This window comes from Lactuca saligna, chromosome 5 (genome assembly GCF_052625555.1).
Source record: "Lactuca saligna cultivar CGN05327 chromosome 5, ASM5262555v1, whole genome shotgun sequence".
Classification (NCBI taxonomy): Eukaryota; Viridiplantae; Streptophyta; class Magnoliopsida; order Asterales; family Asteraceae; genus Lactuca; species Lactuca saligna.
In genome coordinates, this window is record NC_136421.1 from 152603567 (window position 1) to 152615261 (window position 11695).

The 11695-nt window shown below is 30.5% G+C and overlaps 1 protein-coding gene and 2 pseudogenes across 1 annotated transcript; 1 reads left to right on the plus strand and 2 right to left on the minus strand.

The window, feature by feature from the left end:
* The first annotated feature begins 1650 nt into the window (after positions 1 to 1650).
* LOC144997796 (small ribosomal subunit protein uS19x) lies at positions 1651 to 2625 on the plus strand. Its single transcript, XM_078957662.1, has 4 exons — positions 1651 to 1770; positions 1854 to 2002; positions 2096 to 2153; positions 2238 to 2625. Exons 1-4 carry the CDS (start codon positions 1768 to 1770, stop codon positions 2484 to 2486), a joined length of 459 nt encoding a protein of 152 aa, XP_078813788.1. The 5' UTR covers positions 1651 to 1767; the 3' UTR covers positions 2487 to 2625.
* Positions 2626 to 3895: 1270 nt separating this feature from the next.
* Positions 3896 to 4648, minus strand: LOC145045848 (protein GRAVITROPIC IN THE LIGHT 1-like; annotated as a pseudogene).
* A 4084-nt stretch (positions 4649 to 8732) lies between these two features.
* Positions 8733 to 9594, minus strand: LOC145045513 (PRA1 family protein D pseudogene; annotated as a pseudogene).
* Positions 9595 to 11695: the final 2101 nt, after the last annotated feature.

Genomic DNA, 11695 nt, shown 5'->3' on the forward strand with positions numbered 1-11695 from the left:
TTTATACCCTTTGTTATTATTTTTCTACTAAACACCATTCACAATCGTATACTAACATCAATTACTCCTCTTGTCCCCAAAATCAGAGGAATGTTTACAATAATCATCAATAAACAAACAGTGTAAATAACTTACTCACATAAAACAGTAGGGACTCCTACACCATTATTCTTTACATAGAAAATCATGTACAAGATCAAAACCACATACATACTCAATAAATTACCCATTCACAACTGAATATGACTTTGACAATATACATAATATACAACCAACAACAAGGATTAATACTAGAAAAGTACTTCTGTCGCACAAACAATCGGATTTTACAAGTAATCGTTAGTAATGAATGACATTTATATCCTTCGTTATTATTTTTCCACTAAACACCATTCACAATCGAATACTAACATCAATTACTCCTCTTGTCCTACTTATAATGTATTTATTTTGCCATTGATCAACAATAAGACTCTTAAAACAAAAGTAAAAAAAAGCCCTAATTTTTGGGTTTATGTAACCTTACTTCAGTTCAAAGTAGTCAACTACGATTACACATTTATACGCATCTTAGAACTTTCAAACACAATCATAAACTATTGATTTTTACACACATTCAATATCAGAACACCGTAACTTCGAAACTCATCTATAATTACCATTTTCATTTAAACATTCAAATACACCAATGTGTTATTTGTAAAACACAACATTTAAATCAACAATCATCAAAGATGAAGAATCACTACAGTTCATAATCGATGATATAAAGAAAAAATGAAAAACCCAACCTCTAGGGTTTTAAGAATCGGTAAAATGTACACATTAACAAAAAATAAACACACTAATACACCCGTTTTCCACTCAATCGACATTCAAAAAAGATTAGAAAGCTTACTTCTTCCACTTCGGTTGATCAACGACGACATTCCTCCACCTTCAACGCTTCACGGAGTTCTCAATGCAAAATACCTCTTCATGGATGAACAATATTAATCGACTTTCGTATAATCGTTTAGCTGTGACGCTATTTTTCATTCAAGATATGATCGAATCATCCAAAAGATTGGAAGTTAGCTGTGATTACTAAAACATAGGAACGGTTTCTTTTAATTTCCAAACTTACCCGATATATTCAAATTGGATGACATCATAAAATTACTTGAATACCCTTTTTTATTTTTTTTTAATTAAAAAAACAATTAAATTCATTTATTATTTTCTTTAAATTAATGATCAATGACATCCTTAGATTATAAATATTTAATGTATCAGATTTGTTATCGTGTTCTCAACCTTTTAGGTGTTCTCATTTGATCATTTCCATATATATATATATATATATATATATATATATATATATATATATATATATATATATATATATATATATATATATATATATATATATATATATGACATTAATAAATTAAGGGTGTCATTTTAACAATTTAGAAATAAATGTTTTACAAAAGGACAATTTATTTATATGTTTTACAAAAGGACAATTTATTTATTTTTGTAGGTTATTTTTTTAAACGAAGAATATAATTTTTTTAGAAAATTTGAAGGATAAATGTTATTATGCTGTATAAAAGATGGGCCAATGATAGTGGACAGAAGCCCAAATACACCGAAGCGTGTCAACATTTCGTATCAAAAATAGGCCTCAACCCTTACCCTTATATACCAAGCATCAATTCAGATCATCCCTCTCGCAAACCCTAGCCGCGCCTTGCAGATTAGTGTTCTCAGCAGCAATCAACAATGGTATTATTCCATGTTCTGATAATCTCGTTAGATTTACTAATGCTTTTCTACAATTCTGTAATGAAATATTTTGCTGTTTGTAGGCGGAAGTGGAGGTTGATGTCGCAGCTGCCGGAGTGCCCAAGAAGAGGACGTTCAAGAAGTTCAGTTTCAGGGGAGTTGATCTCGACGCTCTCCTTGACATGTCTACCGATGAGCTTGTCAAGCTCTTCACTGCTCGTGCTCGCAGAAGGTGCATATCCATTCTTCATATTTTAAGCCACAATCTTACTATCTACTCCAATTACGATCCATTTTGTTTATTTTTTTTTTCGCGTTTTGATAGGTTTCAGAGAGGTTTGAAGAGGAAGCCGATGGCTTTGATCAAGAAGCTTCGCAAGGCTGTAAGTTCTGCTCCTTGACATCAATTTTTAGGGCTTTTGTTGATAGATGCTAATGTCGAACATTCAAATCTGAATTGTGAACAGAAACGGGAGGCGCCAGCTGGTGAGAAGCCTGAGTTGGTGAAGACTCACCTGAGGAACATGATCATTGTTCCAGAGATGATCGGAAGCGTTGTCGGAGTTTACAACGGGAAGACATTCAATCAGATTGAAATTAAGCCGGAGATGATTGGTCATTACCTTGCTGAGTTTTCAATTTCATACAAGCCAGTTAAGCATGGAAGACCCGGTATTGGTGCTACACACTCTTCCAGGTTTATTCCATTGAAATGAAGCAGTAAGTTGGTTTCTTTACATCACCTTAGTAATTTGATTTTTGTTATGATGTATTTAGACCTTTTAAACCAAATGTTGCATCTAGAATCATCATCATCATCTACTTTTTGAATGAATTTGAGGTATCATTGTTTGAGTTTTGCTTGCTATGATGTTTACATTTAAGTTTGAGTACTTCGTTGATTTTGATTGTGCTATTTTATTTTATAGGTGATTTTAGATTTCATTTTGTGGTTTTATTGGTAGGCCTATATAGATTGTGCTATGACAATGCCTTCTGTTGCATAGAACAACATGTTCTTTAAGACCATGTTCGTTAATCTTTTTTAGCAACTCCTCCATGTTTTTTTGAAAATACAAAGTTTGTTTATTTTAATCTAGTCATATTCATTGTTGTTTTTTCCATTATTTTAAATATTTCGTCGTAGTGTTTGAAGATTTAAAACGTTGCGTTGCTTTTTTCGGGTTTTATTTCTCAAAGAAACATTTTCAAGAAGTTACAAAAGATGATTCTGAACATAAGGATTTGTGTTAATGATGGGTGAATGTGATTGTGGGAAAAAACCCATCAAATAAATATAAATTTTATTTTCAAAGAAGGTTTACATTTATTATTTGCTTAGTGAAGTTAGTGCAAGGCATTGCATTGTAATTATTCACAGTGATATCAGTCATGAGCTTCCTGAATAAGATGGCATTATATACAAAAATTCAGTTAGGTTGATATAAAATCGAAATTGATGTAGAAGATAAATAAATTTTAAACCCTATTGGATAAAAATACTCTTCAAGAAAAAGAGAACAACAACTAAAATCGATATGCTTGAACTAAACATAGGTTCAATTATATATTTATATGATGGATGTGAAAGGGCGTTGTCCATGTGTTAAAGGATAATTAAATGGACGGACAATTATTAATAAATAAGGTGCATGGTTAAAAATGAGAAATCAAGGGTATGTTTTGATTGTGGAAGACTTTAATACTTAAAAAACTTATGTTTTCTAACAAAATATTTTTATAAAGATAGAGCCAAACATATTTTATAACATTCTACTTTAGTTAGAAAATGTTTTTTAAGGAGACTTCTATTTTCTAACAAAGTATTTGGACAAAATTGCAAAAATGGTCCACGTGGTATGTATTTTTTTGGGGTTTTAGTCCAAACCACGATTTTTTTGGATTGACGGTCTTTTTGAGCTAGTTTCGTTGGGTTTTTGGTGCTTGTACATAACTTCCGTTAAAAAGAATTCGATAACCCCCTTATGTGCCTTCCATGTGAGAGTATTTTCGTTATTTTACTTTTAGGGTCCATTTTTGAACACTTTCTTCTACCTTTTATCCCTCATTTACAATCCCAAACAACTATCATCTCCCCACCTCCCTCCTCCTTCCTTCTTCTCCATTAAACCTGCAAAAAAACATCGTCGAATATGGAGAAGCACCGGTGGTTAAACCAATCGAACATCACTCGACAAACAAACGACTCAAACGCGTAGCATTTATGGTTCATTTCGCTGTAAAAACATCTGGTTGGATTGCGTCGGTGGTGGCGTCGATATACCAATCGACGATTTCCATTTCTCCGATCAAAAATCTCACGAAACTTCTAATCGATTTCGTTGTTTGACGAAGAGCAGAGGGAAAATCGTTTAAGGTAAACGGATGATGACACGATAATGGCCCACTCGAGTTTATTCTTCTCTCGATCGATTTGTTTTCTCTGTTATCTTTGTTTAATTTCTCTTTCAAAAAGATGATCTTTGAATCCTTGAGTTTTTTTTTTTTTTTTTTTTTTTTTTTTTTTTTTTTGACTAACTTTTTTCTGGTTATCTCATACATTTGTAAGAGATTCTTTTGTTCACGAATCTCTGCCAGTAGTATGGTGGTTTCCGGTGAACTGTCATTGAGGTGTTTCTTCAAGAACAATTGCTTTAACTTCGATAAATTTTTCAGTTCCGACACTATGATCTGATCGACCAACTGAATTTCGTCGGTGTCTTATGGAGATTGAGCGTATTGAAATTGTGAATACGCAACTTTCACATGAGATTGTTGAAAAAACTTTCGTTATGAACGCATCCATAATCGCTCTGAAACTTATCGTCTTCTTCATCGAAGAACTTTGTTTGACAGATGTTTGTGATTGGCGTTTCATGTTTGACTTTTGCAGATCGAATATGTAAAGCTTTGGCAAAAGTTCGAGCTAATTTAGTTTTGTTTAGGGTAAGAGTAGATTGGTTAACTGAATCATGTGAAAAGAAGAAATTGGCAATGATTATTCAGGGATTGTGATTAAGAAGAAGATTGAATATGATTATAAAAAAAGATGATGATAAAAGACTAGAACAATGATGATGATAAAGCAAAAGAAAGTTATTAAATAGGAGGCAAAGCAGAGTATGCTTTAACTCTTACATCAAGGCCTTTTGTGTGTTTATGATACTGTCTCCTTTTGCTTCAATTAGGTTATGTGGATAAGGAACAATGTTTTTTGCAGGTTTAATGGAGCAGAAGGAAGGAGGAGGGAGATGGGGAGTTGATTGTTGTTTGGGAATGTAAATGAGGGATAAAAGGTAGAAGAAAGCGTTGCAAAAATAGTCCTTAGAAGTAAAATGACAAAAATACCCTCCCATGGAAGGCACATGAGGGGGTTAACGAATTCTTTTTAACGGAAGTTAAATACAGGGACCAAAAACCCAACGAAACTAGCTCAAAAAGACACCAATCCAAAAAAATCATGGTTTGGATTAAATACAGGGACCATTTTTACAATTTTGTCAAATATTTATAAAAAGATAGAGCCAAACATGTTTTATAACATTCTATTTTGTTAGAAAAATTGATAATTAATGTTTTACATGTTTTTTCAATTTTAAACAATTTCTTAACTACAAACCCTCCTAATTTGGGAGGGAATAATTTCCTACCAACCCATACTTTTTCTCTTTTATTTTTCTTCATTTTTTCCCAAACCAAAACATACGAAAACCCTATCTTTTTGAATCCCTTCAACGTACTCAATTGAAAAAAAAAAACAAATCAATCAAAGGTAAAATCTTAATTAGCATTAGAGTTATCGATTGTACTACTTTCACTTCAACGGGTTGGTTAATTGGTTTCACCAACCCACTTCATAATCTCTCTATTTTCTCTCTCTCATTTTCTTTTGTACTATGTGTTTTAAAACTTGTACCTTAGGTTTGTATTTTTTTTTTTTAATTGAGTGGGTTGAGAAATAAGATAGGATTTTAGTATATTTTGGGTTGGAAAATATGAAGAGAAGAGACAAAAATTGATGTGACAGTGAGTTCAATGGATTGGAGGGAACGACTTCCTCCTCCCTAAGTCCTACCCCAAAACACACACCCAACTGGCTACACAATCACCCCGCTCAAATTAGGAATGTAAACCGGTCCTAAACTATATTGGATCCGCAATAACTAAAAACTAGTAAGAGTGAATTGAGAAACAAACTAAATACTACTAAGGGAGGACAAAGTCGTTCCCACTGAACCCACTGCTATATCAGTTTTTCTCTTTGATTTTTCTTTATCTTTCCGAACCTACAACACACGGAAATTCTATCTTTTTCAACCCACTCAACCCACTCAATTAAAAAAAAATACTAAACAACTAAGGTACAAGTCTTAAAACATATGGTACAAGAGAAATTGAGAGATAGAAAGTAGAGAGAGGATGAAGTGGGTTCGTGAAATCAATTAAACAATCCACCGAAGAGAGAGTGGTACCGGTGGTAACTCTATTGCTAATTAAAATTTTACCTTGATTATTTCGTATATTTTTTTTAATTGAGTGGGTTGAGAAAGATAGGATTTCCGTGTGTTGTGGGTTCGGAAAGATAAAGTAAAATCAAAGAGAAAAGCTGATGTGACAGTGGGTTCAATGGGAACGACTCCCTCCTACATAAACCTTAAACCCTAAACCATACACTAAAATATTGTAATATTAGAAATAACAAAAATTGAAAAATACAAACCAAACGAGTTATTTTTAATTGAAATTCAACTCTAACATCATGTTTTTATATTTTCATGTTGGTTATGTCAACCCTTGTGGTTAAACGGGTTGAAACTCTTACTCAAATTGTTTATTTCATGTAGGCTTCATGTGTCATGTTAGTTTTTACCATCTTTTAATAAGAATCAAAATAAAATTCAACGTCTGTCTATATAAAAAGTAAACATAGAACAAATAAGATAAGTTTTACTATTTTAATGACATCAAGATTGCAAATGCCTTTGACGATATAGTTTTTCCATAAGATATTATAAGTTGAATCTTTAACTTTAAGCATTTCATCTTGATTAGTATATCCAAAGGAAAATCCTCTTGATTCAAACATTCTACGAGATATTTGAAGACTTTCATCACCATATATAGTGAATAAAGTGTCTACCATAACCTCTATTTATGTAGTTATGCAATACACAAAATGCATGCAAAAATAAACATTTTTGACGTCTCAACTAATAGTTTAGTATTTTGAAGTGTTTTTCAACAACACCAAATGTCCTTTTTATAACATTCCAAATGGTTATATGTAAGTAGGTGGTTGGGTATGTTATATGTAAGTAGGTGGTTGGGTATGTATGGGGTGGGGATGCGGGTGAATGGGTGGGTACGGGTGTGATTATATTTTGGTATATTTTTGGAATTGAAAAAGTATGGAGAACATATGTATGTTTTTGGGTTTGCAAGATAGGGATCGAGATCTTAAGATTCCATAAAATAAAACATAATTTTAATTAATAATTTTAGAACATGAAAAATATCTCAAACACTCATTTTTTCATTTAAAAACTATATAACCTTCAAAATATTAGTCACAACTCACAACAAAAAATGATAAACTGTAAACTGATAAAGGGTAAAAGACATAAAATGATGAATTTATTTTGTTCATTTTCAAAAAAAAAAAAAAAAAAAAAAATCAAGGAAGGTGAGATTGGATCGGATCCCGATGCTACCTGCGATCCTATAGTTTTACCTGCAATCCTATCCCAATTACGATCCGTATACAATCCGAATCGTTTTTCATATTTAGGATCGTACAACCAAGATCGCGATTTTAGCAACATTAATTCGGATACTTGTATGGTGAAGGAGATTGAAGAATGTCATTAACATTCTAAACCATGCTTGCTAATATAATATATCATTTTTAAGCATTAGTGATATTTTTTAAAAATAACATTAATTTCCATTGATATCTAAGTAAATAAAAAAAAAAACAATAAAATATCATATAAAAAGTAACTTTAACTTCTATTAGTATTTAAATAAATAAAAAACAATAAAATATTATATAACTACAATGCTTTTAAACCTTTGATACTGTGTATTTTAAAATATTTTTGATAATTACTTTTTAACGATATAAATTTTTATAAAATATATTTATGCTTATCTTGTATATTTAATTAAATCAATTCACTAAAAAAAAGTAAAAAAATAATAACAATTTAGTATCTAAATATAAGTATGGTGTAAAATGAAATGTCATAAAATGTAAACGCCAACATGGACAGAATCTACAAGTCACATAAATGGTTGGATCGAACTTCAAAAAAACTCTTTTTCTAATGGTAAAAATTTATCTAAGACTTTTTCTAATGTAATATTTAAAAAAAAAAAACTAACGTTGAAATACCCAAAGCTCATATGAGCTTTTAAGAAGATAGAAAATATAATTGAAAGAATACCATTACTATTTATTTTCTATATTCAGCAGTTAAAACTCACACATATCATAAATTTCCTATTTCAAAAGTCGAAAGGATAATATTAATCATCCAACTTAATCTACAAAAATACACAATTCATTACTTGGAATAAAATTATCAATTTTCTTTTACTTTCCTAATTATATCGTGCATTTTGACGCACTATGTCTTTTAAGAAAACATTACAACACTTAAATATTTGATTATCAGGCAAATAAATTTAAGTGTGTTAATAAAGACAAAAATTAAGAACCTTTTACATAAAATTAAAAAAAGTATATGCGGATTATGGTCACATCCAAAAGGAAATTCAATGTTACTCTTGTTGTGTTCATTTTTTGATGGAAGGAGTATTGATATGGTCAATCATTGCAACTCAATGAAAAAGAAAAATCAGAGAAAGAAAGAAACTAATTCTGCATTTGATATTGTCTTGGCTACTATCATGGTTTTTCTACAATCAAAAACCTTAAAGATACAATAAAGCACCCAAAATCAAGCAGTCAATGAAATCTTATAGAGCAAAATGATAGACAAACAGGGCACAAATTACACCAAAAGGTTTGTTAATTGCCTAATTCAAATGTAAGTATTTAAAGAATATCATTGGCAATCAATCTACATAATGAAAGTACATTGTTTCTGAAAATCCCATCTCTAAGATCACTAACCTGATTGGAACCAGATCACACCAGAGTATATGGTCCTCTTCCAGGTCCATCGTCATCAACAACTGATAGCAATGCTCCATATGGCGATTCCATGTCATCAGCGTCATCAGGGGTCCTCAAAATCGCGTGCAAGCAAACAACAAGTATCGAGATCAAGAACGACAGAAAAACGTTCCACCAAACCCTAGTTACAGCTAGGGCAAAAGCAGTAACCGCGAGCAACGAAATCACAAGCAATCGTTGGCCGATTTCAAAATCGAAAACAACCAAAGGCTCATCCCTAACGAGGAAAATCCAAGCGACAATGATAATAAGGAAGGAGATTAAGGTAATTGGGCGGGTAATTAGGGTTAGCATGAAGATAAGTAATGAGATGAGGAGGTAGTTGGCTCGGAAGGCGTATAGGTTTTTCTGGATACGGAGGGAGAGTTCCTGGAAGGAGATTGGGAGAGAGAGGGAAGAGACGGAGAGGAAGTCGCTGAACCATGGGCGGATCGCGTGGCGGATTTGGGCGGCGGTGATGGTCGTGGATGGTGGTGGTGGTGGTGGTGGTGATGGTGTGGTTGTTGAGGGCGTCGTCATCTGCGATTTGTTCTTGAGAAAGAATCCACCACGGGAATCAATGGAGCAGAGAAACAAATTGCATATAACAAAAAGTTGTTCCTAAAATTTTACCTTTTCAAGAAAATTGTCATTTATCATACGAGAGAGCTTAAATAAATCTTTCTTTTAATCGATCAACAAAGTTTTTTAAGAAAATAATTTAGGGGATTTATCTAATAATTATCTTTTTGTTTTGTTAGAGATTTATTTTTTTATTTTTTTAATAACAAACTTTTTGAAAGTATTTAAATATAACAAGTAATCTAGATATGTGAATATATCCCAACAAAAAAACGAAGTTACCCAACAAGCTCATTAACATAATAAGTCAAATTCCGTTTTTATTAAGTCGATCGATCATAGTATAGATTAATAGATTTAGTTAAATTTTCTTAAAGCAATATTTATAACAATTTATGAACATTTAAATTGACAACTTACATGCTCAGATATAACAAGTAATCTAGATATGTGAATATATCCCAACAAAAAAACGAAGTTACCCAACAAGCTCATTAACATAATAAGTCAAATTCCGTTTTTATTAAGTCGATCGATCATAGTATAGATTAATAGATTTAGTTAAATTTTCTTAAAGCAATATTTATAACAATCTATGTGCATTTAAATTGATGACTGACATGTTAAGAGCCGTTTTGATAACATAATTATCAAACAATCTACTATAATAAATGAAGGTTTTTTTTTTTTTTTTTTTTTCCACATGTCATCTTCTCCTTCATTTGGACACTTGACATTTTCTAAAATTTTTGAATTTTTTATTTTCCATTTGTCATTTTATTGGATTTTTCATTTTATTAAATTAAAATTCCAAATTTAATGTGTAATGTAATATATATGTAAAGTATTTATTAAAAAAGGTTTATATATGTAATGTATTTAATACATTAAAGTTTCAATAATTTTAATAATTCAATTTTTTCTTTTTATTTTTCTTATAAATTCAAAATTTTCAAATTGTTAAAATTTCATATTTTTTTTAATTAAACCCATTTAATATATGAGTCTCACACCTAGTTCTATATATACGAGATAAGAGAAATACTATCGATATCGATAAAAGTTACTTCTATTTTTTATATTTTAAATTCTTGTAATACATGGAGTAGATTTCATTGAAGATTATGGTCTATTTCATGTTAGTGGTCTCTATCTTTATTATTTTTAGTCTCTAATAATTTTAATTTTTATATTTAATATCTTAAACAATAAAATTCTGTAAAATGATGATGTTTTTTTCCTTGTCAATTATGAAATTTTTATTTCTTTATTTATTTTTTAAAATTATTTTTTTTACAAAATAGTGTATTTTAAAAAGATATTATCAAAATGACGTGGTTTTAAAAATATTTACCATTTAGGTTAAATTTTATAACAAATAAAAAATAGAAGGTAAAATAAAAAGAAAGAAAATTGAATTATCATGATAGTTATTTTTTTGTTTTGTTCATATTTGGGTATATTTTTTTTGTAAATATATGTGTATGAATTATTGGAAGTGTTTATATATACTATTATGACCGATTGTAACTTGCTACCGTCGGTCATAATGATCATATGTGAATACTTCCAACAAGTTCGTTACCTGAATGTAAAAAAAAAACGAAGTTACCAAGTTGTAATCAAAATGAAAAGGAAATCACCATTATAAGTCAATTTCTCACTATATAACCTTTCCATTTGTCATTTTAATCATTTATATTTTTATATTTTAGAGAAATTGATTATTCTAACTATTTTTTAATTTGAAAATTAAACATGTTTGATTTTTTTATTTGAAAAATAACAATTTTTTACGGAATGAAATATTTCATACTCGATTTCGGATTGATGTTATTCGGTCCGCCCCAATCCGATTAGGTTCCAGATACATACAAGCTATTCCAGAAAGTAAACTGGAATATCATCATATTTTAGACTAAGTGGATAAAGAAGATATGTCATCTGATTTCGGTGAGTTGAAAGTTTTATGGGCAAATTCTTTACTTTGCTTCTAATTATTCAAATTTCTGAATATATTTGTAAATAAGTGAGTCAAGAACACGAAGAACTAGTCCAAAACACGAATACCTAGCTCAGAACACGGAGAATATGTCCAAAATGTTACTTTTAAACTTTGAATGTGCCTAAATTATGTAGTTTTTAGTGCCTTACATTATTCCA

Bases quoted from the DNA above. Each gene is read 5' to 3' on its own strand.
- LOC144997796 (XM_078957662.1), top strand. The intron at 2,003-2,095 runs GTGCATATCCAT...GCGTTTTGATAG, and splicing joins ACTGCTCGTGCTCGCAGAAG to GTTTCAGAGAGGTTTGAAGA. The intron at 2,154-2,237 runs GTAAGTTCTGCT...AATTGTGAACAG, and splicing joins TCAAGAAGCTTCGCAAGGCT to AAACGGGAGGCGCCAGCTGG.